Source organism: Scyliorhinus torazame, chromosome 25, assembly GCF_047496885.1.
Source record: "Scyliorhinus torazame isolate Kashiwa2021f chromosome 25, sScyTor2.1, whole genome shotgun sequence".
NCBI classification, from domain to species: domain Eukaryota; kingdom Metazoa; phylum Chordata; class Chondrichthyes; order Carcharhiniformes; family Scyliorhinidae; genus Scyliorhinus; species Scyliorhinus torazame.
In genome coordinates, this window is record NC_092731.1 from 31183772 (window position 1) to 31208793 (window position 25022).

General features: G+C 51.9%; 1 protein-coding gene across 1 annotated transcript; it reads right to left on the reverse strand.

The window, feature by feature from the left end:
- Positions 1 to 1721: 1721 nt before the first annotated feature.
- LOC140402457 (transmembrane protein 229B-like) lies at positions 1722 to 23345 on the reverse strand. The gene is made up of 3 exons (XM_072490258.1): positions 23180 to 23345; positions 6613 to 6697; positions 1722 to 3189 (listed from the first exon to the last, which is right to left on the reverse strand). Exons 2-3 carry the CDS (start codon positions 6643 to 6645, stop codon positions 2644 to 2646), a joined length of 579 nt encoding a protein of 192 aa, XP_072346359.1. The 5' UTR covers positions 6646 to 6697; positions 23180 to 23345; the 3' UTR covers positions 1722 to 2643.
- Between the last annotated feature and the right edge of the window lie 1677 nt (positions 23346 to 25022).

Sequence of the window (25022 nt, forward strand, 5' to 3'; positions counted from 1 at the left end):
TGGCTCGATTAGATTGCAGCCTGTAAGTCAATCCCAGGACAGGGAAAAGGTGTGGGGGGGGGGGGGGGGGGGGGGAATTAGGGAGAGAGCGATTTGCAGGCTCAATGTCTGCCTTCTGCCCTGTAACAATTCTATGATTCACTGGGTTGGAACGGAGGGGGTGCAGTGGGACGGGGAATTCTAGATTGGGGAGGGTTTGACAGGGGAGAGGCTGGGGAAGTGGAAGGTGTGTGTGAGGAGGTGGATTCTGGCAAGGTAATGATGGTGGGTTGTGGGTGGGATTGTGCTAGTAGGTTGGGGGTTGTTGGGTGGGTGGGTGGGGGGGGGGGGGGGGGGGTTGACGAGATCGGGAGCGTGACACAAGTACTCAGCTCGACCCCGGGCTCTCTGATTGGGGTTTCGCATCCCCGGAGCTCCTCAAACTCCCAGGGGTGGATAATGTTTCTGCCTGGTTTCGAACTCGGGGCCTTTGGCATGAAAGGGCAACGTGATGGCCACTGCACGACAGACACATTGCCATGGATGGTTAGTGTCATAACAGCCAAGAGGATCACAGGGAAACAACCATTGGCCTAGGACTTGTGGACAAGTTCCCCAGGTAGGGGGCTGAGGCCAACCGCCTGCCGCTCGTTATGAGCTAACATAAAAGCCGGCCCAAAGCAGGGCCTGGGGAGACCGGTCCTCCCAGCGCAGACTGCACTGGGACTGAGGTGCTGCATTACACAGACAATTGTAAATAAATCCATCTTTGTTTACAACCGCTTCCCTCTTGAGTTATTATAGTTGGTGCATCGTGGGCGGGATCACTTTTTGGCAAATCTGCAGGTTGCAGCGAGACAGCTAGTCTCAGTGTAATGTGCAGATTCCCGAGGTACCTGAGGCTTTGGGATTTAGGCCGTTCACCTCAGAGACTTCAGCAAGTGCCGTTCAGCACTGGGTTCCACAAACGGGGGCCAGATAGAAAGGCACTCGGGTATCTCCCAGGGGATTGGAGGCTGCCAGCTGCATACCCTCTGGGCAGGATGGTGTCCTGGCACTCCTACCTGGGTGCTAGCCTGGCACTGCCAAGGTGTCCAGGTGGCATTGCCAGGTTGGCACTGCCAATCGGGCCAGGGGTGCCCTCAGTAGGGGGGTGGGGGGGGGAAAGAGGGCTGGGGACTCTTGTGTAGTGAGTTTGGGCTGGAGGGGAGGCTGGGAATCGCTTTCAGGCCTTGGACCTCCGACCTCCCCACTGTACAAAACGGGACTACGTGCGGCCTCGCCTGCGCGCTCCCTTAGACAACACGAATCGCTTTGAATAGCCACGTGTTTCTCAGCACTGCGAGTACCGGAAAACACGCGGCTAAACTCCCTCGCTATGGGACCTTGTTCCCATTTTTGAATCGTGCCCCTGACGTTGAGGCTAAACTAATCGGAGGCTAGCGAAACACTTCCCTCAGCACAAGCGACATCTCCTCCGGCTCCTGTCCCCAAGCATTGCCCAATATCTGGGATTGGAGTCAGGGTGTGTGAGCTGAGTGATCTGAGCTTTATTGTGTATGCGTGTGCGTGCCTGTGTGCATGCGCCTAGTCTGCAGCAAGCAGAATGTCACGTGCCCCTGTGAGTTTCAGTGGCTGGAACCCAAACCGGCACTCCACCGGGAGACGGTGGGTGTGGCACCTCGCCACCCCGGCAAGCCAGTGCTTTCCAAGAGGGTTGAGTAAATCCTGGAAACAGAATGTGTCACTTATTTTCTCCACTGGATGGGCTTTTATTGTAATGACATGGACCAGAAATGGATAAGTCGGATCTAGATCTACGAGCAGTCCTTGGATAACATTCGGGCACATGCATTTCCCCCAACCCTCTGGCTCCTGAACACGCACAATGTGGCTTTCGTGATAACACTGTGTTCTCCACGGAGAGACCTTGACCCCAACTATCGATCTGTTCACTCTGCACCGTCCCGAACAGAAGGGGTGCACCTGATTTGGACCCATTCTTTGGGTGTACCAGCAAAACAGTATTGAAATTATGCACCGAGAGAGCTATGCACAGAGAGTGGGACCTTTGCAGAAATGCACGCAGTCATTCCCACACCCTCTGGCATCAAGTTAGATAGCATAACATGCAGCAGCGGTGAGTGCATTGCGAGAGCTTGCTGTTTCCATGAAGTGAAAGAAGTTATTCTAAATACTCGATGAGGCCCCAACCGTAGTCAACGTCGGTGAGGATAAAATACTTGTTAACGGACAGTGCGTGCACTGTGGGTGAGGACAATTCAGTGAGCAGCTTAGCAGTAACACAGGCAGTACGCTTAAACCAGTTCGCACTGCGCTGGAGTCAGAATGCAGTAAAAAGGCTTCTCCATTGTTGAAAAGTAAAACGCGCAAAAAAATAACCGGTTTAATGAGTTTGAGGCCCTTTGTTGTTGTTTGTTTCCAACTCTGGAAATGTAAACGAGAAGATTTGAAGCTGAGGCGGAGCGGGGAGCGAATACCTTACTCACTGGGCTAAAGAGCTGGCTTTTTAAAGCAGACCAAGGCAGGCCAGCAGCACGGTTCAATTCCCGTACCAGCCTCCCCGAACAGGCGCCGGAATGTGGCGACTCGGGGCTTTTCACAGTAACTTCATTGAAGCCTACTTGTGACAATAAGCGATTTTCAGTTCATTTCATTTCCCATCAAGTGGCCCCACAGTGTCTCTGGGGCGATGGTCGGGGTTTGTGGCTCTCCAGTCTCATCGAATCGCAGACGCAGGGTATTCCTGATCACCAGCTTTTCCACGATGAAGGACGCACAGAACCAGGGGACTGCATACTCCAGTGTCACTAACCCCATGAAGTCATAATCAAACTGGGAATAGTCCCAGGGGCAGGCGTTGAACTGACGCAGAATAAACCCAGTCGAGAACTCCCAGACGTAGGTCCAGAGGGTGTAGATGAGGCATCTCACCACGCTGGGATATCGGTCCTTGAGGTACAGGTACATTCGCTCCACCACCATGATGGAAGTGCCATAGATGAAAAGGGCCCAAACGCTGGTGACGCCTGGGAACTTCCAGTTAAAATTGACCACAAACTCCCAGGTTGCTGTAAACATCACCTCGCAGAAGTAACCATGGATGGCGTAAAGGTACCAGCGGGAGAGGGCACCGAGTGGCTCGACATCCGGCATCATCCTCCTGCCATCCCGAAACTGTGCACATACCTGAACCAAAAGAGATCAAGGTTATTTCCAGCAGTGTTAGACAGTGACAATACCCAGAGCCGTGAGACACCCTACACACCAAAACCCAAACTGTCACCCCCCCTAAGCGAGAAGGACCCGCCCCCAAAACCAAACCAGCAAGTCCTGAAGCCAGAGGAGTCTGAACCCCCAAATCAATCCGCATTCCCCAAAACCTGCAGGTACCTGTACCCCAAAACCAAGGGGAAAGATTTCAACAAATAAATTCATTTTTTTCCAATTAAGGGGCAATTTAACATGGCCAGTTCGCCCACGAGGCACATCTTTGTGTTGTGGGGGTGAGACCCACACAGACATGCCACCCCAATACCAGACAGACAGTCACCCTGCCCCCCAAAACCAGACAGACAGTCACCCTGTATCCCAAAACCAGACAGTCACCCTACCCCCCAAAACCAGACAGTCACCCTTCCCCCCCAAACCAGACAGACAGTCACCCTGTATCCCAAAACCAGACAGTCACCCTGTATCCCAAAACCAGACAGTCACCCTGCCCCCCAAAACCAGACAGTCACCCTGCCCCCCCAAAACCAGACAGACTGTCACCCTGTACCCCAAAACCAGACAGACTGTCACCCTGTCCCCCAAAACCAGACAGACAGTCACCCTGCCCCCCCAAAACCAGACAGTCACCCTGCCCCCCAAAACCAGACAGTCACCCTGCCCCCCAAAACCAGACAGGCTGTCACCCTGTACCCCAAAACCAGACAGACTGTCGTCCTGTACCCCAAAACCAGACAGACTGTCACCCTGTCCCTCAAAACCAGACAGTCACCCTGCCCCCCAAAACCAGACAGACTGTCGCCCTGTATCCCAAAACCAGACAGACTGTCACCCTGCCCCCCCAAAACCAGACAGTCACCCTGCCCCCCAAAACCAGACAGACTGTCACCCTGCCCCCCAAAACCAGACAGACTGTCACCCTGCCCCCCAAAACCAGACAGACTGTCACCCTGCCCCCCAAAACGAGACAGTCACCCTGCCCCCCAAAACCAGACAGACTGTCATCCTGTATCCTAAAACCAGACAGGCAGTCACCCTGCCCCCCCAAAGCCAGACACAGTCACCCTGCCCCCCCAAAACCAGACAGACTGTCACCCTGCCCCCCAAAACCAGACAGAGTCACCCTGCCCCCCAAAACCAGACAGTCACCCTGCCCCCCAAAACCAGACAGACTGTTGCCCTGTACCCCAGAACCAGACAGACTGTCACCCTGTATCCCAAAACCAGACAGACTGTCACCCTGCCCCCCAAAACCAGACAGTCACCCTGCCCCCCAAAACCAGACAGTCACCCTGCCCCCCAAAACCAGACAGACTGTCACCCTGTCCCCCAATACCAGACAGAGTCACCCTGCCCCCCAAAACCAGACAGTCACCCTGTACCCCAAAACCAGACAGACAGTCACCCTGTATCCCAAAACCAGACAGACAGTCACCCTGCCACCCAAAGCCAGACAGTCACCCTGCCCCCCAAAACCAGACAGTCACCCTGTACCCCAAAACCAGACAGTCACCCTGTACCCCAAAACCAGACAGACTGTCGCCCTGTACCCTAAAACCAGACAGACCGTCACTCTGTACCCCAAAACCAGACAGACCGTCACCCTGTACCCCAAAACCAGACAGACTGTCACCCTGTCCCCCAAAACCAGACAGACTGTCACCCTGTACCCCAAAACCAGACAGACTGTCACCCTGCCCCCCACAACCAGACAGACTGTCGCCCTGTACCCCAAAACCAGACAGACCGTCACCCTGTACCCCAAAACCAGACAGACTGTCACCCTGCCCCCCAAAACCAGACAGACTGTCGCCCTGTACCTCAAAACCAGACAGTCGCCCTGTACCCCAAAACCAGACAGACTGTCACCCTGTACCCCAAAACCAGACAGACTGTCACCCTACACCCATCCCCTGTCACACTCCCTGTGAACTGATTGGATTGGATTTGTTTATTGTCACGTGTACCGAGGTACAGTGAAAAGTATTTTTCTGCGAGTAGCTCAACCGATCATTAAGTACATGAGAAGAAAAGGGAATAAAAGAAAATACATAATAGGGCAACACAACATATACAATGTAACTACATAAGCACTGGCATCGGGTGAAGCATACAGGGTGCAGTGTTAATGAAATCAGTCCATAAGAGGGTCGTTTAGGAGTCTGGTAACAGCGGGGAGTGACATTCTGAGCTGAGGAACTGTCTCATTAACCTTATCCTGCCTTTAAACCCTCCGATCTGCTGGCAGCCTCAATGTATTGCTCCCATTTTTATTAGGTTCTTGATTGAAGGGACGCACTTGTGGCGCAGTGGTTAGCACTGTTTAGGGGCTGTTTAGCACAGGGCTAAATCGCTGGCTTTGAAAGCAGACAAAGGCAGACCAGCAGCACGGTTCAATTCCCGTACCAGCCTCCCCGAACAGGCGCCGGAATGTGGCGACTAGGGGCTTTTCACAGTAACTTCATTTGAAGCCTACTTGTGACAATAAGCGATTTTCATTTTCATTTTTTCATTCACTGCTGCCTCACGGCGCATTCTTCCCGTTTCTGCCCTAAGCGCCGATAACACAAATTAGGAGCAGGCCGAGCAGGCAAAGGTGGCACAGCGGTTAGAACTGTTGCCTCACAGCTCCAGGGACCCGGTTTCGATTCCGGCCTCGGGTGACTGTGCGGAGTTTGCACGTCCTCCCCGTGCCTGCGTGGGTTTCCTCCCACGGTCCAAAGCTGCGCAGGTTAGGTGGATTGGCCGTGATCAATTGCTCCTTAAGGTCAAAGATGTGCTGGTTAGCTGGAGCAACGGGGATAGGGTGGAGGGGGGGGTTGCTCATTCAGAGGGTCGGTGCAATCTCGATGGGCCAAATGGCCTGCTCTGTACTCTCGGGATTCTATCGTTAGCGGCCCAGGGATAATTGGATCAATCCTCGTTTTAAACATCAGGCCGTTCTTATTTTTCGGCAATATTTGTTCCATCAGATTAGTAACAGCTGGAAATCCATAGCCCAGGATGATTTAGGAAGTGGGGTTGGGGGTCTCCCGGCGGTACAGGCAGGGACCCAGGGGGTGGAGGTAACAGAGCACGACTACCATCAACAGGAGGGCTCAGTACAACGTGACATTTACATAAGCAGATTCCCTCAGAAAAATGCGAAAACAGGCAATGCGTGCAGAGTGAGATTTGTAATAAAAGCACAAGACTGCGGACAATGTAAATCTAGAACAAAAACAGAAAATGCGAGAAAAACCCAGCAGGTCTGGCAGCATCTGGGGAGAGGGAAACAGAGTTAGCGTTTCCAGTCAGCTTGATTCTTCCTGACTTTTAATAGCTTCCTTATATCATCGATTTTTAAGGAGAAATATCAAAAGTTCCGATTTTATAAATTACCTTTTTCCTTCTGTCAGCAAGACTCAAATCCATTGTGGGTGCTGATTGGACGGCGGAACATGAGGTTGAGGCTGCGGCCTTTGACCTGTGGGAACGGGGTCAAAACAAATTAAATGATATCGAACCCTTCGCCTCTTCACAGGGACTCAAAGACTAAACAGTGTCCTTCAGTGGCAGTAATTATCACGCTGCCCACATAATGGGTGGAATTTAATGTTGCCCGCTTGACAGACAGCGAGAGCCCCGGATTGCCCACTTTTCGGAAGGCCCACTCAACTAAGGGCAAATTAGACTCTTAACAGGCCCTCCCCGCGATAAAGGGCTCCCCAAAGACGGGAATCCTGCCCTCTTGAGAACCGGCAGCCAGATGTTGGCAGCTGTGCATTGGCTGACAGTGCCAATGGGAGACGGCGGCTGCTGGTAATGCACTCATCCAAGGCACAGGTTTGATCGCTGGGGGGTCCCAGGGTGAGGGATGGGGGACAGCAGCAAGGTGGTTCTCAGCAGATGATGCCAGCTCCCTCAAAAAGGCATTACCTTTGAACGTAGCTCCCGAAAACTTCCACCAGGAGCCCACAGGCAACCCCATTTCGTTTTGGGTCCCCTCCCCTCCCCTACTTAATTTTCGGAGAGCAAATGCTGAGGGACCGTCGTGTCAGAGAGCGTCAGACAAACAATTCTGTGGGGGTGCTGCACTGTCAGAGGGTCAGTACTGAGGGAGTGCTGCACTGTCAGAGGGTCAGTACTGAGGGAGTGCTGCACTGTCAGAGGGTCAGTACTGAGGGAGTGCTGCACTGTCAGAGGGTCAGTACTGAGGGAGTGCTGCCCTGTCAGAGGGTCAGTACTGATGGAGTGCTGCACTGCCAGAGGGTCAGTACTTAGGGAGTGCTGCACTGTTAGGAGGGGCATAGAACATAGAACATTACAGCGCAGTACAGTCCCTTCAGAGGGTCAGTACTGAGGGAGTGCGGCACTGTCAGAGGGTCAGTACTGATGGAGTGCTGCACTGTCAGAGGGTCAGTACTGAGGGAGTGCTGCATTGTCAAACGGTCAGTAGTGAGGGAGCACGGTATTGTCAGTGGGCCAGTACGGAAGGAGTGCTCTACTGTCAGAGGGTCAGTACTGAGGGAGTGCCGCACTGTCAGAGGGTTAGTACTGAGGGAGTGCTGCACTGTCAGAGGGGCAGTACTGAGGGAGTGCTGCACTGTCAGAGGGTCAGTACTGAGGGGGTGCTGCACTGTCAGAGGGTCAGTACTGAGGGAGTGCTGCACTGTCAGAGGGTCAGTACTGATGGAGTGCTGCACTGCCAGAGGGTCAGTACTGAGGGAGTGCTGCACTGTTAGAGGGGCATAGAACATAGAACATTACAGCGCAGTACAGTCCCTTCGGCCCTCGATGTTGCGCCGACCTGTGAAACCACTCTAAAGCCCATCTACACTATTCCCTTATCGTCCATATGTCTATCCAATGACCATTTGCATGCCCTTAGTGTTGGCGAGTCCACTACTATTGCAGGCAGGGCATTCCACGCCCTTACTATTCTCCGAGTAAAGAACCTACCTCTGACATCTGTCCTCTATCTATCTCCCCTCAATTTAAAGCTATGTCCCCTCGTGCTGGACATCGCCATCCGAGGAAAAAGGCTCTCACTGTCCACCCTATCTTATTCTCTGATCATCTTGAATGCCTCAATTAAGTCACCTCTTAACCTTCTTCTCTCTAACGAAAACAGCCTCAAGTCCCTCAGCCTTTCCTCATAAGATCTTCCCTCCATACCAGGCAACATTCTGGTAAATCTCCTCTGCACCCTTTCCAATGCTTCCACATCCTTCCTATAATGCGGCGACCAGGACTGCACGCAACACTCCAAATGCAGCCACACCAGAGTTTTGTACAGCTGCACCATGTCCTCATGGCTCTGAAACTCAATCCCTCTACCAATAAAAGCTAACACACCGTACGCCTTCTTAACAACTCTATCAACCTGGGTGGCAACTTTCAGGGATCTATGTACATGGACACCGAGATCTCTCTGCTCATCCACACTGCCAAGAATCTTACCATTAGCCCAGTACTCTGTATTCCTGTTACTCCTTCCAAAATGAATCACCTCACAATTTTCTGCATTAAACTCCATTTGCCACCTCTCAGCCCAGCGCTGCAGCTTATCTATGTCCCTCTGTAACTTGTAACATCCATCCGCACTGTCCACAACCCCACCGACTTTAGTGTCATCTGCAAATTTACTCACCCATCCTTCTACGCCCTCCTCCAGGTCATTTATAAAAATGACATACAGCAGTGGCCCCTAAACAGATCCTTGTGGTACACCACTAGTAACTGGACTCCAGTCTGAACATTTCCCATCAACCACCACCCTTTGTCTTCTTCCAGCTAGCCAATTTCTGATCCAAACTGCTAAATCACCCTGAATCCCATGCCTCCGTATTTTCTGCAGTAGCCTATCATGGGGAACCTTATCAAACGCTTTACTGAAATCCATATACACCACATCAACTGTTTTACCCTCACCCACCTGTTTGGTCACCTTCTCAAAGAACTCAATAAGGTTTGTGAGGCACGACCTACCCTTCACAAAACCGTGTTGACTATCTCTAATCAAATTATTCCTTTCCAGATGATTATACATCCTCTCTCTTATAAACCTTTCCAAGATTTTGCCCACAACAGAAGTAAGGCTCACTGGTCTATAGTTACCGGGGTTGTCTCTACTCCCCTTCTTGAACAAGGGGACAACATTTGCTATCCTCCAGTCTTCTGGCACTATTCCTGCAGACAAAGATGACTTAAAGATCAAAGCCAAAGGCTCAGCAATCTCCTCCCTAGCTTCCCAGAGAATCCTAGGATAAATCCCATCCGGCCCAGGGGACTTATCTATTTTCCCTCAGTACCTAGGGAGCGCCGCACTGTCAGAGGGTCAGTCGTGAGGGAGCGCCGCGCTGTCAGAGGGTCAATACTGAGGGAGTGCTGCAATGTCAGAGGGTCAGTAGTGAGGGACCGCCGCACTGTCAGAGGATCAGGACTGAGGGAGTGCTGCACTGTCAGAGGGTCAGTAGTGAGGGAGCGCCGCGCTGTCAGAGGGTCAGTAGTGAGGGACCGCCGCACTGTCAGAGGATCAGGACTGAGGGAGTGCTGCACTGTCAGAGGGTCAGTACTGAGGGAGTGCTGCACTGTCAGAGGGTCAGTACTGAGGGAGTGCTGCACTGTCAGAGGGTCAGTACTGAGGGAGTGCTGCACTGTCAGAGGGTCAGTACTGAGGGAGTGCTGCACTGTCAGAGGGTCAGTACTGAGTGAGTGCCTCACTCAGTAGCTGTGACTTGTGGGTGAGCCAGTGAAGCCAAGGCGCTATTATATGTAAAGGGTCCCACAGCACAATGTTGAAGAGCATGTGACTGCTCAGGTGTACATCCCTCCAGGAAAAGTCTTCATAATTATGATTTTCTTATTGCTTTGTGGGATCTTGCTGTGTGTCAATTGGCTACGACGCATCCCACATCACAATGCTGAACACACTTCGGAAATACTTGATTGACTTCAAAACACTTTGTGAAATCAAGCTAGGTTGTGAAAGGCGCTACAGCAATGCAAGTTCCATTTGTTGCATGTCTCGGTTGCACATAGAGTCCAGCATTGTATATACTCCTGGTTACTGTCCTGTCCAATCCTGTTACAGCGTCACAAATCCACAGGAGACATTCTCTCCAGTTCAGCATCGTCCATCACTTTACCAACTGGGCACTGGGCCCACTGTGCTCTCGAGTGCTCCTTTGCTATCTGACATCGGTTTAAATGACAGCGCAGCAGCGAGGGTCCAAGCAAGAAGTCTGCTTATTGCACACGCTGGATACAATGATCTTGACACACACCCTCTTAAGTTTTCACCGGTTAACTGACCCATTTTCGATGAAACATAGGAATGAACAGGACAGTATTCTCCTGTGCAATATAAGATTTCTTATTATGCCAATCGCCGAATTGTTCCGGCGCAAAAGGAGGCCATTCGGCCCATCGTCTCAGCCCCAACTCTCCAAACGAGCATCGTGACTCAGTGCCGTTCCCCTGCCTTGCCCCCCCCCCCCCCCTGCACATTGTTATCATTCAAATAATCGTCTAATCCATCTGGAAAGCCTCGATTGCAGCTGCCTCCACCACACTTCCAGGCCGCCCATTCCAGACCCCAGCCGCTCGCTGGGTGAAATAGTTTTTCTCACATCGCATTTGCTTCTTTTGCGAATCACTTTAAATCTGTGCCCCCCCCCCCCTCGTTCCCCATCCTTTCCCGAGTAGGAACAGTTTCCCCCCGTCTACTCTGTCCAGCCCCCCTCATGATTTTGAACATCAATCAAATCTCTATTATCTATCACGGTAGCCTTGTGGATAGCACAATTGCTTCACAGCTCCAGGGTCCCAGGTTTGATTCCGGCTTGGGTCACTGTCTGTGCGGAGTCTGCACATCCTCCCCGTGTGTGCGTGGGTTTCCTCCGGGTGCTCCGGTTTCCTCCCACAGTCCAAAGATGACATCTCCCTTTTTTTTAATGTTTGGATGACATATGTGAACGTATTTACAAGAATAGGCCAATATTAACATATGTACATGCAGTGGATGTGTACATGTGAAAACAGCTGTCTAATGTGAGAACACAGAACATAGGAAACAGAACAAATGGTCATAAGTCCAGTCTCTGCGGCTTGCGTCTGATCCTGGTCGACCGCCGGAGAGGTGGTGGTGGGGACGACAGCGCCTTGATGGGCGGGACTGAAGCCTGACTGGTGGTATCGTGAGTCGAGGTATCAGGAGGTGGCAAAACAACAGAAGGAAACACGAAGAATGTGATTGCGGGCAGGCCCGTCTGTTTCGTCGCACAACAGAACCATCAGCCAGACGCACAACATGCGAGCGGGAGGCAGCCTGGAGAACAGCAACAGCTGGAGCTGACCAACCTCCATCAGGGATCTTGACCCGAACAGTGTCTGACGGGGATAACACGGGCAAATCGGTGGCATGAGCATCATAGCCCTGTTTTTTGCCGGTCTCGGAGTTGCTGCACTTTCTGCAGCACCGGGAGGCGATCCAGGTTGGGCACGTGTATGGCTGGAAGTGTCGTTCGCAGGTCCCTGTTCATCAGGAGTTGAGCCGGCGACATGCCAGTGGACAGTGGGGCTGCCCTGTACACAAGCAGCGCAAGGTGAATGTCAGACACACAATCCACGGCCTTGCAGATGAGCTGCTTCACTATGTGCACCCCTTTCTCAACTTTTCCATTTGACTGCGGATAGTGTGGGCTGGAAGTGACGTGTTTAAACTGATACGGCTGGGCAAACAGAGACCATTCATGGCTACTGAAGCACGGGCCATTGTCACTCATGACAGTGAGTGGGATACCATGCCTGGAGAACGTCTCCTTACAGGCCTTGATGACGGTCCGAGATGTGAGGTTTGAGAGCTTCACAACTTCAGGGTAATTGGAAAAATAATCAATGATTAACACGTAATCACGACCATTTGCATGAAAGAGGTCGATGCCAACCTTGGACCACGGAGAGGTTTTGATTTCATGCTGCTGAAGTGGCTCCTTACTCTGCGCTGGCTGGAAGCGTTGACAGGTCGCACAGTTAAGGACCATGTTCGCGATGTCCTGGCTGATCCCGGGCCAGTGGACAGCCTGCCTGGCTCTGCGTCTGCACTTTTCCACACCCAGGTGGCCCTCATGGATTTGACGGAGCACCAAGCTCTGGAGACTGTGTGGAATTACAATCCGGTCCAGTTTGAGGAGGATACCATCAACCACCGTCAGGTCGTCCTTTACATTGAAAAATTGAGGGCAATGCCCTTTCTGCCAGCCATTGGCTAGGTGTTGCATAACACGCTGCAAGAGGGGGTCTTTGGCTGTCTCCTCACGGATATGAATCACCTTCTCAGCAGATGCCGGGAGGGTGCTAGCACACAGCTGCACCCGTGACACAGCCTGTGACTCAATTTGCCGGATGACGTTCAGTGGTTCACTAGGCATGGTGATGGACCGGGACAGTGTATCGGCAATGATAAGCTCCTTGCCAGGCGTGTAGACCAGGTCAATGTTGTACCTTCTGAGTTAGAGGAGGATGCGCTGCAACTGAGGTGTCATGTCATTAAGGTACTTGTGGATAATGTGGACCAGGGGCCTGTGATCTCTCTCGACTGTGAATGTCGGCAGGCCGTAGACATAGTCGTGAAACTTGAGAATGCCAGTGAGGAGGCCGAGGGATTCCTTCTCTATTTGTGCATACTTTTGTTCGGTGGGCGTCATTGCCCTTGATGCGTAGGCAACCGGTGCCCAGGATGAGGTGTCATCGCGTTGCAGCAGGACCGCACCGATGCCATCCTGCCTCGCAATAATCGCGACTTTGGTTTCCCTGTCTGGGTCGAAAAATGCCAATATGGGTGCAGTGGTGAGCTTGGCTTTCAGCTCCAACCACTCTGCCTGATGGGCGGCCTTCCACTCGAAGGCAGTGGAATTCTTCACTAGGTTTCGTAGGGCCGTGGTGTGTGAGGCCATGTTTGGGATGAACTTGTCCAGAAAATTGACCATGCCCAGGAAGCGCAATACCGCCTTCTTGTCTTCCGGGACATTCATGGCTGCGATTGCCTTGACCTTGTCTGTGTCGGGGCACACGCCCTGCTGAGAGATCTGGTCTCCTAGGAACTTGAGTGTCAACATGCCAAAGCAGCATTCGGCCCTGTTCAGCTTCAGGCCATTGGCGTGGACACGGCGGAATACCTGCTGGAGACGGGAAACATGCTCCTCAGGGGTTGTGGACCATATCATGACGTCGTCCACGTACACATGAACCCCTTCGATGCCGTCCATCATCTGCTCCATGATACCGAGACGATGCCGAACGGCATATATATATAGCAGTACCTGCCAAACGGCGTGTTGAAGGTGCAGAGCCTTCTGCTGGACTCATCCAGCTGGATTTGCCAGAATCCATGTGACGCATCTAACTTCGTGAAAAGCCGTGCATGTGCCATCTCACTGGTGAGTTCCTCCCGCTTCGGGATGGGGTACTGTTCACGCATTATATTCTGGTTGAGATCCTTGGGATCAACGCAGATGCGCAGGTCTCCAGAGGGTTTTTTAACCACCACCATCGAGCTGACCCAGTCAGTCGGTTCGGTTACCCTGGAAATGATCCCCTGCTGCTGCAGCTCCTTGAGCAGTTCCTTCAGGTGCTCCTTCAGCGGAGCCGGGACCTGGCGTGGTGCACGGACCACTGGCTTGGCATTAGGTCGCAGTAGGGTCTTGTAACGAGATGGCAAAGTGCCCATCCTGTCAAACACGCCTGGATACTGAGCGAGGATGTCGTCAATGCCAGCTTGAAGATGCACGTTGGAGGATGTCATTGAATAAACCCGGTGCACCAGGCTTAGCTTTTTGCAGGCATGCGCGCCCAGTAGGGATGCCCTGTCCGGCTTGACAATTTCAAACCTTAGCCGTGCATGGGTGCTCCGGTTAGAGACGAGTAGATGGCAGGACCCCAGTGCCGTGATGGCATTACCGTTATAGTCCAGGAGCTGGCAGGCTGCTGGAAGGACCTTGGGGGGCTTCTTGATGCCTTTGAAGTCTGCCTGTGAGAGGAGGTTGGCAGAAGCACCTGTGTCCAGCTTGAACTGGATGGAGCAGCGGTTGACCTGCATCACCGCACGCCATTCGTCCTCCGAATCCACAGCGAGGATCGACTGAATGCGAGATGAGTTAGGTGTGGCATGTTCACGTGTGGTAATGATGCCCACTCGGTAGGCGGACTCCAGGCACTCGTCCTCTGGATCCGTTGTACTGCCAGGATCAGAATCCTGTAATCGTCGTCGCACATTCTGGACACGCCGTCGTTGGAATTGGGAGCGCTGGCCTCTGACTTGGGTGGTGCAGACCTGCACAAGGCTGCATAGTGTCCAGGCTTCCCGCAGTTTAAACATCGCCTGCCTCTTGCAGGGCAGTATCCCTTTAAGTGGGCGTCGCCGCAGTTCGGGCACGTCAAGGCGTCGGCGTTGTGACACGGTGTACGTCGTCGCACATGCACAGTGCGGTCGTCAGACGTCTGCACCTACGCAGTGTGGATGTCGGCCGCTTCGTTATCCCGTTCGCATCGCGCATGCGTGGGGCTCCGGGAAAAGCGCGCGAGATGGCCGCTGTATTCAATGCTGAGGCGCTGCATCCGGGAGATGGCCCGCACACTCACTGCCTCGTGGGAGGCAAGTTTCTCATTTTCAGCCGATTTGTATTGGGAATGCCGATATTTTGCATGCTCGTGTTTCAATCGCGACTGGCAGGATCATATGCCTAATTTTTAAGAGCTGCTCTCCCAGAGGATCAGAGTGAACTCCATGGTCTCTGATCATGGAGTCAGCAATATCACCAAAGTTGCAGGACAACGCTAGCAGGCGGAGGTTAGTTAAGAAGGCATTGAAAGATTCATCTTTACCTTGAAGACGTTGTTTAAATATGTAGCGCTCAAAGATTTCATTGGTGTCCACTTCACAGTGACTATCGAACTTGTCCAGGATGGTCTGAAACTTTGTCCTGTCCTGGCCTTCGGTGAAGTTAAACGAGTTGAAGAGTTTGATGGCTTGATCACCCGCTGTTGAGAGGAGAAGCGCGATCTTTCTTGCATCAGACGTACCCTCGGGGTCTGAGGCTTCGATGTACAGCAGAAACTTTTGCTTGAATATCCGCCAATTGGCAGTGAGATTGCCGGAGGTCCTGAGCTGGTGAGGAGCCTGAATCTTCTCCATGGTGCCGGGATACAGTTTTCATAGAAGGTTTTCATAGAATTTACAGTGCAGAAGGAGGCCATTTGGCCCATCGAATCTGCACCAGCTCTTGGAAAGAGCACCCTACCCAAGGTCAACACCTCCACCCTATCCCCATAACCCAGTAACCCCACCCAACACTAAGGGCAATTTTGGACACTAAGGGCAATTTATCACGGCCAATCCACCTAACCTGCACATCTTTGGACTGTGGGAGGAAACCGGAGCACCCGGAGGAAACCCACGCACACACGGGGAGGATGTGCAGACTCCGCACAGACAGTGACCCAAGCCGGAATCGAACCTGGACCCTGGAGCTGTGAGTTGCTGGTCGTCACGGAACGGACTGAGGTAAGCCACCTTAAATTAGAAGTCTCCTGGTATCATGTCGTGTTAGGTACACTGGTACAACACTAGCTGCAACTGGATGCAGCTTAAATCAAAAAGATACTCCAGACTTAGAAGTTAGTTCAATCAGGTTTATTGAACTAATAGCACAGTTATGAAAATGAAAATGAAATGAATGAAAACTGCTTGTCACAAGTAGGCTTCAAATGAAGTTACTGTGAAAAGCCCCTAGTCGCCACATTCCGGCACCTGTTCGGGGAGGCTGGTACGGGAATTGAACAATGCTGCTGGCCTGCCTTGGTCTGCTTTAAAAGCCAGCGATTTAGCCCAGTGTGCTAAACCAGCCCCAGTTAGCAAAGTTCTCTGTGAGTTCGACTCTCTGCTAACTTAAGTGTGGTTACTCTGTCTGACTGAACCAGACTAGCTCTTAGCCACGTGGTGGAGGTGTGAGATTGTAACAACATCCTTGACTGACTCTCTAGATGTTCATCAATGGAACGAGGCGGAGTGTGAGTGCCTCGTGTCTTTTATAGTCAGATCCCACCCCTGAGTGTCCTGCCTGCTTATTGGTCATGTCCTGTTCTCTGTGTCCATTAGCTGCTTGTCTGTGCCTGCCTGTATATCATTGTGTGTGTTTCTGCATATCATGACAGAAACATCCGTTCCACATCCACCCTGTCACGTCCCCCTCAGGATCTTGTCTGTTTCAAGCAAGTCTCCTCTTACTCTTCTAAACTCCAGTGGGCACAGGCCTGTATTTAGCCCCCTCAACCTCTCTCTGTGGCAGAGAGCTCCGCATTAACCATAGAATTTACAGTGCAGAAGGAGGCCATTCGGCCCATCGAGTCTGCACCGGCTCTTGGAAAGAGCACCCTACCCAAGGTCAACACTTCCACCCTATCCCCATAACCCAGTAACCCCACCCAAGACTAAGGGCAATTTTGGACACTAAGGGCAATTTATCATGGCCAATCCACCTAACCTGCACATCTTTGGACTGTGGGAGGAAACCGGAGCACCCGGAGGAAACCCACGCACACACGGGGAGGATGTGCAGACTCCGCACAGACAGTGACCCAAGCCGGAATCGAACCTAGGTGGATTGGTCATTCTAAATTGCCCTTACTGTCCAAAAAAAGGTTAGCTGGGGTTACTGGGATAGGGTGGAGGTGTGGCTTAAGTAGGGTGCTCTTTGGGATCTGTCTGTTGTTTAAAATGTGAAAATGTTAAAATTATAAATGCCTCAATAAAATATTTTCTAAAAAAACAGTAGGGTGCTCTGTCCAAGGGCCTGTGCAGATTCGGAGGGGCGAATGGCCTCCTTCTGCACTGTAAATTCTATGACCTCTCGTTTTCGAATGCCCCACAAGAGGAAGCATCTGCTCCACGTCTACTTTATCCAAACCTTTTAGCATCTTGTCTACCTCAATTTGATCTCCCTTCATTCTTCTAAACTCTCAAGAGTATCGGCATAAATGGTTGAATATCTCCTCATATGACAAACCCCTCATCTCTGGAATCAATCTGGTGAACCTCCTCTGAACTGCCTCCAATGCCACCATCTCTTCTCAAATAAGGGGACCAGAACTGTGCACAATACTCCAGGTGCTGTCTCACCAATGCCTTGTACAGTTGCAACAACTCTTCCTTACCTTTATCCTCAATTCCTTTTGCTATAAATGCCAACACTCCATTTGCTTTCTTTACTATCTGCTGCACCTGCAGGTTCGTTTCTGTGACTCCTGCACAAGGACACCCAGATCCCTCTGTATCGGAGCTCCCCGAACTCTCTCCCCATTTAGATAATAAGTTGCCTTCCCATTTTTCCGAACAAAATGCATCACCTCACATTTTTCCACGTTAAACTGCATCTGCCACATTTTGGCCCACTCTCCTGTGGCTGGGTCCAGTTCAGTTTCTGGACAACAGTAAACCCCAGGATGTTGATTGTGGGGGGATTCAGTGCTGGTAATGACATTGAATGTCAAGGGGAGATGCTTAGATCCTGTCTTGTTGGAGATGGTCATTGCCTGGCACTTGTGTGGCGTGAATGTCACTTGTGACTATGCACATGCTAAAATAAATGAATTGATTACTGTGACTGATAAGTTTGCTCGTTCGAGAATAGGTATATGGCGATGGGTCATAGTTTGAGTTGTTGCTTAGTAAGCCGGACACTGAATTTTCTGTGTGTTCCAATTTTCCCAACCACATTCTCCCCGTGTCTGCGTGGGTCTCACTCCCACAACCCAACAAGATATGCAGGGTGGGTGGATTGGCCGTGCTAAATGGGAAAAAAAGAATAGGGTACTCTAAATTTATAAAGAAAAATGGGGCTGGTGACCTGCGGTTAGAGAATCATAGAATTTACAGTGCAGAAGGAGGCCATTCAGCCCACCGAGTCTGCACCGACTCTTTGAAAGAGCACACTACCCAAGCCCACACCTCCACCCTATCCCCATAAGCTAAAGGCAATTTTGGACACTCAGGGCAATTTAGCACGGCCAATCCACCTACCCTGCACATCTTTAGACTGTGGGAGGAAACCGGAGCACCCAGAGGAAACCCACGCAGACACGGGGAGGACGTGCAGACTCCGCACAGACAGTGACCCAAGCCGGAATCAAACCTGGGACCCTGGAGCTGTGAAGCAATTGTGCTATCCACAATGCTACCGTGCTGCCCTTAAGAACAAATAAATCTACACTATATCATTTTACCGTAATCCATGTACCTATCTAATAGCTGCTTGAAGGTCCCTAATGTTTCCGACTCAACTACTTCCACAGGCAGTGCATTCCATGCCCCCACTACTCTCTGGGTAAAGAACCTACCTCTGATATCCCTCCTATATCTTCCACCTTTCACCTTAAATTTATGTCCCCTTGTAATGGTTTGTTCCACCCGGGGAAAAAGTCTCTGACTGTCTACTCTATCTATTCCCCTGATCATCTTATAAACCCCTATCAAGTCGCCCCTCATCCTTCTCCGTTCTAATGAGAAAAGGCCTAGCACCCTCAACCTTTCCTCGTAAGACCTACTCTCCATTCCAGGTAACATCCTGGTAAATCTTCTTTGCACCTTTTCCAAAGCTTCCACATCCTTCCTAAAATGAGGTGACCAGAACTGTACACAGTACTCCAAATGTGGCCTTACCAAAGTTTTGTACAGCTGCATCAACACCTCACGGCTCTTAAATTCAATCCCTCTGTTAACGAACGCGAGCACACCATAGGCCTTCTTCACAGCTCTATCCACTTGAGCTGTGATCTCTTCCTGGTCTCAAATCCACACGGGGAGAACGTGCAGACTCCGCACAGACAGTCACCCAACTGGGAATTGAACCCAGGTCCCTGGAGTTGTGAAACAACAGTGCTAACCACTGTGCCACCGTGCTGCCCACATACACATTGAAGAATGAACATTTTTTTTCAAATAAGGAAACAAAAAGTGAAATGTTTGCAGTAGGCCTTTGATCCACCATGAGAAAGCTTCCCCATGTATCCCCCGGAGATATCTTGTTTGCTTTTCAGAATCTCTGACACACACTAATTGTTCAACATGTCCCCATTTCCTTATTTTCATTCACAATATAGCCGTTATCAGTCTTCACCCGCCTCACATCTGTTTAACCCTCTGCCAATTTGTATTTCTATTCATGGCGTTTCATTACCGGCTCGTTCGTTCTCATTTCTTTTGAAGCAGAGCACCTTTCTGCTGAACTCCACGGATCCTGATTTTAAATGTTTCCACTCTCGGTGGGGGGAGGTGGTGGAAATCTCGTCAAGATTTTCCCCCTCCCCACCGTTTTGTTTAATTCTGTCACGCGATGTGGGCGTTGCTGGCTCGGCCAGCAATTATTGCCCCATCACTAGTCGCCCTCGAGAAGTTGGTGGTCAGAGAATTATAGAATTTACAGTGCAGAAGGAGGCCATTCGGCCCATCAAGTCTGCACCAGCCCTTACAAAGAGCACCCTACTCAAGCCCACGTATCTACCCTATCCCTGAAACGCGTAACCGTAACCCCCACTTAACCTTTTTGGACACTAAGGGGCAATTTATCGTGGCAAATCCACCTAACCTGCACATCTTTGGACTGTGGGAGGAAAGCGGAGCACCCAGAGGAAACCCACGCAGAACATAGAACATTACAGCGCAGTACAGGCCCTTCGGCCCTCGATGTTGCGCCGACCTGTGAAACCACTCTAAAGCCCATCTACACTATTCCCTTATCGTCCATATGTCTATCCAATGACCATTTGAATGCCCTTAGTGTTGGCGAGTCCACTACTGTTGCAGGCAGGGCATTCCACGCCCTTACGACTCTCTGAGTAAAGAACCTACCTCTGACATCTGCCCTATATCTATCTCCCCTCAATTTAAAGCTATGTCCCCTCGTGCTGGACATCGCCATCCGAGGAAAAAGGCTCTCACTGTCCACCCTATCCAATCCTCTGATCATCTTGTATGCCTCAATTAAGTCACCTTCTTCTCTCTAATGAAAACAGCCTCAAGTCCCTCAGCCTTCCCTCATAAGATCTTCCCTCCATACCAGGCAACATCCTGGTAAATCTCCTCTGCACCCTTTCCAATGCTTCCACATCCTTCCTATAATGCGGCGACCAGAATTGCACGCAATACTCCAAATGTGGCCGCACCAGAGTTTTGTACAGCTGCAACGTGACCTCATGGCTCCGAAACTCAATCCCTCTACCAATAAAAGCTAACACACCGTACGCCTTCTTAACAACCCTCTCAACCTGGGTGGCAACTTTCAGGGATCTATGTACATGGACACCGAGATCTCCCTACTCATCCACACTACGAAGAATCGTACCATTAGCCCAGTGGTTCCCCCTCCCGTCAGACACGGGGAGAACGTGCAGACTCCGCACAGACAGCGACCCAAGCCGGGGATCACAGTGGTGAGTCGCTCTCTTGAAACGATGCAGCCCCTGTAGTGTAGGTACACCCACTGTGCTGTTCCGGGGTTACTCTTCCCCAGTTATATTTTCATTGACTCAAAATTATCTTGTTCCCAATCTATCCCAACCTGTATTTATGTTTTTTCTCAATCATTATTTTAAACCGAATCATGTTATGATTGCTATTGCCTCAGTGCTTACTTCCCTGACTATCTCCTGCACAGTACGAAGTCTTACAACACCAGGTTAAAGTCCAACAGGTTTGTTTCGATGTCACTAGCTTTCGGAGCGCTGCTCCTTCCTCAGGTGGATGCAGAGGTCTGTTCCAGAAACACAGATATAGACAAATTCAAAGATGCCAAACAATGCCAGGAATGCGAGCATTAGCAGGTGATTAAATCTTTACAGATCCAGAGATGGGGTAACCCCAGGTTAAAGAGGTGTAAATTGTATCAAGCCAGGACAGTTGGTAGGATTTTTCAGGCCAGATGGTGGGGGATGAATGTAATGCGACATGAATCCCAGGTCCCGGTTGAGGCCGCACTCATGTGTGCGGAACTTGGCTATAAGTTTCTGCTCGGCGATTCTGCGTTGTCGCGGGTGCTGAAGGCCGCCTTGGAGAACGCTTACCCGGCGATCAGAGGCTGACTGCCCTTGACTGCTGAAGTGTTCCCCGACTGGAAGGGAACATTCCTGCCTGGTGATTGTTGCGCAATGTCCGTTCATTCGTTGTCAGCGTCTGCATGGTCTCACCAATGTACCACGCTTCGGGACATCCTTTCCTGCAGCGTATGAGGTAGACAACGTTGGCCGAGTCGCACGAGTATGTACCGCGTACCTGGTGGGTGGTGTTCTCACGTGTAATAGTGGTATCCATGTCAATGATCTGGCACGTCTTGCAGAGATTGCCATGGCAGGGTTGTGTGGTGTCGTGGTCACTGTTCTGAAGACTGGGTAGTTTGCTGCAAACAATGGTTCGTTTGAGGTTGCGCGGTTGTTTGAAGGCAAGTAGTGGGGGTGTGGGGATGACCTTGGCAAGATGTTCATTGTCATCAATGACGTGTTGAAGGCTGTGAAGAAGATGACGTAGTTTCTCCGCTCCGGGGAAGTACTGGACGACGAAGGGTATTCTGTCGGTTGTGTCCCATGTTTGTCTTCTGAGGAGGTCGGTCCGGTTTTTCGCTGTGGCGCGTTGGAACTGTCGATCGATGAGTCGAGTGCCATATCCCGTTCGTACGAGGGCATCTTTCAACGTCTGTAGATGTCTGTTACACTCCTCCTCGTCTGAGCAGATCCTGTGTATACGGAGCGCTTGTCCATAGGGGATAGCTTCTTTAATGTGTTTAGGGTGGAAGCTGGAGAAGTGGAGCATCATGAGGTTATCCGTGGGTTTGCGGTAAAGCGACGTGCTGAGGTGACCGTCCTTGATGGAGACGAGTGTGTCCAAGAATGCAACTGATTTTGGAGAGTAGTCCATGGTGAGTCTGATGGTTGGATGGAACTTATTAATGTCATTGTGTAGTCGTTTCAGTGATTCTTCGCCGTGGGTCCAAAGGAAAAAAATGTCATCGATGTATCTGGTGTATAACGTCGGTTGAAGGTCCTGTGCGGTGAGTAGGTCCTGTTCAAACTTGTGCATGAAGATGTTGGCGTATTGGGGTGCCACCCACCAGGTACGCGGTACATACTCGTGCGACTCGGCCAACGTTGTCTACCTCATACGCTGCAGGAAAGGATGTCCCGAAGCGTGGTACATTGGCGAGACCATGCAGACGCTGCGACAACGAATGAACGGACGTCGCGCAACAATCACCCGGCAGGAGTGTTCCCTTCCAGTCGGAGAACACTTCAGCAGTCAAGGGCATTCGGCCTCTGATCTCCGGGTAAGCGTTCTCCAAGGCGGCCTTCAGGACGCGCGACAACGCAGAATCGCCGAGCAGAAACTTATAGCCAAGTTCCGCACACATGAGTGCGGCCTCAACCGGGACCTGAGATTCATGTCACATTACATTCACCCCCCCACCATCTGGCCTGCGAAATCCTACCAACTGTCCTGGCTTGATGCAATTCACACCTCTTTAACCTGGGGTTACCCCATCTCTGGATCTGTAAAGATTTAATCACCTGCTAATGCTCGCATTCCAAGCATTGTTTGGCATCTTTGAATTTGTCTATATATGTGTTTCTGGAACAGACCTCTGCATTCACCTGAGGAAGGAGCAGCGCTCCGAAAGTTAGTGACATCGAAACAAACCTGTTGGACTTTAACCTGGTGTTGTAAGACTTCGTACTGTGCTCACCCCAGTCCAACGCCGGCATCTCCACATCATCTCTCCTGCAGCACACCTCTCAACCTCACCTGCTGCTGGGGGTGTCTCAACCTCACCTGCTGCTGGGGGTGTCTCAACCTCACCTGCTGGCAAAGACTCGGCCCCGCCCCCGGCGCTTCCCATTGGTTCCCCCTCCCGTCGATCACGCCTACCTGGCATGGATGCTGAAAAGCGGAGACGGGCGGCGGGGACGCGCCTCAGTGGCCGCTCCGGCTGCTTCCCGGGAGGTGGGCCGTGTCCGCAGGCAGCCTCCTCCCTCCCGCTCCCGCTGCCGCCGCCGCCTCAACCACAGCCGCACCTCCGACCGGCGGAAAGCGACGTCTGCATGGCGTGACGACGTCACCGGCGCGGCCCCGCCTCCGGCGGAACGGCTCTGCGCAGGCGCAGTGCGCGGACGAACCGGGGAGTGATTGGCAGCTGGACTGGCCCGGGAGGCGGGGCTGCAGTTGGGGTGGGGCTGCTTTGGGGGTGGGGCTGTCCTGGAGGCGGGGCTGCAGTGGGGCAGGGCTGCAGTGGTGGGGGGCAGTCCTGGGGGTGGGACTGTAGTGGGGTGGGGCTGTCCTCAGGGTGGGGCTACAGTGGGGGTGGGGCTGTCCTGGGGACGGGTGTGCCGGGGGTGGGGCTGACCTGGGATGGGGTTGTCCTGGGGGTGGGGCTGCAGTGGGGGTGGGGCTGTCCAGGAGGAAGGGCTGCAATGTGGGTGCGGCTGACCAGGGGATGGGGCTGCAGAGGGGGTGGGGCTGCAGCGGGGTGGGGCGGGGCTGCAGTGTGGGTGAGGCTGTCCTGGGGGTGGGGCTGTCCTGGAGGCAGGGCTGCAGTGGGGGTGGGGCTGTCCTGGAGGTGGGGCTGCAGTGGGGGTGGGGCTGTCCTGGAGGTGGGGCTGCAGTGGGGGTTGGGCTGTCCTGGGGTGGGGCTGCAGAGGGGGCAGGGCTGCAGTGGCGGTGGGGCAGTCCTGGGGTGGGACTGCAGTAGGGTGGGGCTGTCCTCGGGGTGGGGCTGTAGTGGGGTGGGGCTGTCCTGGGGTTGGGACTGCAGTGGGGGGTGGGGATGCCAGGGGTGTGGGGGGCAGCAGCGTCATTGCCTGGCACTTGTGTGGTGCAATGTAACTTGCCAATTAACAGCCGGAGTCTGAATGTTGTCCGGGACTTGCTGCATATGGAGATTGTTGCTTCATTATCTGAATAGTCGCGAATAGTGCTGAATAAAAGGTTATTCAGAGAGAGGTGTTGGTTTGAGAGGAAGTTGCTGGGGGATTTCTGGGATGGGGAGCTGAGTAGATTGCTGACGATGACTGGGGATTATTTTTTGCTCATCCGTTGGGTGGGACTGGGGTGGAGGTCAGCTTCTCCGCCCAGTGCCTCAGTATTGCTGGAGGGTCTTATGAAGTTTTTATATCACGAGAAGGTCAAGTACACCGTGAGGGGGGCAATCGAGGGGTTCTACCGGAAGTGGCAGCCGTTTATTCTGGATTTTTAAGAGCTGGTCACCGTTAGTTGCTGGGGGAGGAGGGCATGAGGGGGTTTCCTTTGTTGGGGGGTTGGGGGGGGTGACATCATAAATGTAAAGAACGGCAAGGGTTAATGCAATGTCTAAATCAACCACTGGCGGAGCTAGATGTACAACTATATAAGGCATTGATGCTAAGTCTTGTGGGTGAGAGGTTGAGGAGAAAGCTAGCGAACAGAATGAAGAAAAGATAGTGTGAGTGAGAGCAGATCATAGTTAACGTAATAGTGTAGAGATTAGTAGTAGGTGAGTGTACATTATACGTTAAATATCAACTATTATATAGGAGTAAGTGTCAAATCCAAATAAGTAGTGTTAATAAATTTATAGCTTTGTTCAATTTAAAAGCTATTTCTGGTCTTTGTGAACACTTCGCCAACCAGACTGAATTTAGCAACAAAGAACACCATTGGGGGATGGTTCTGGGTTGTTTGTTATGGATTGATTGTTAAACTGAAAATGTTGAATGAAAATATATTTTAAATAAAA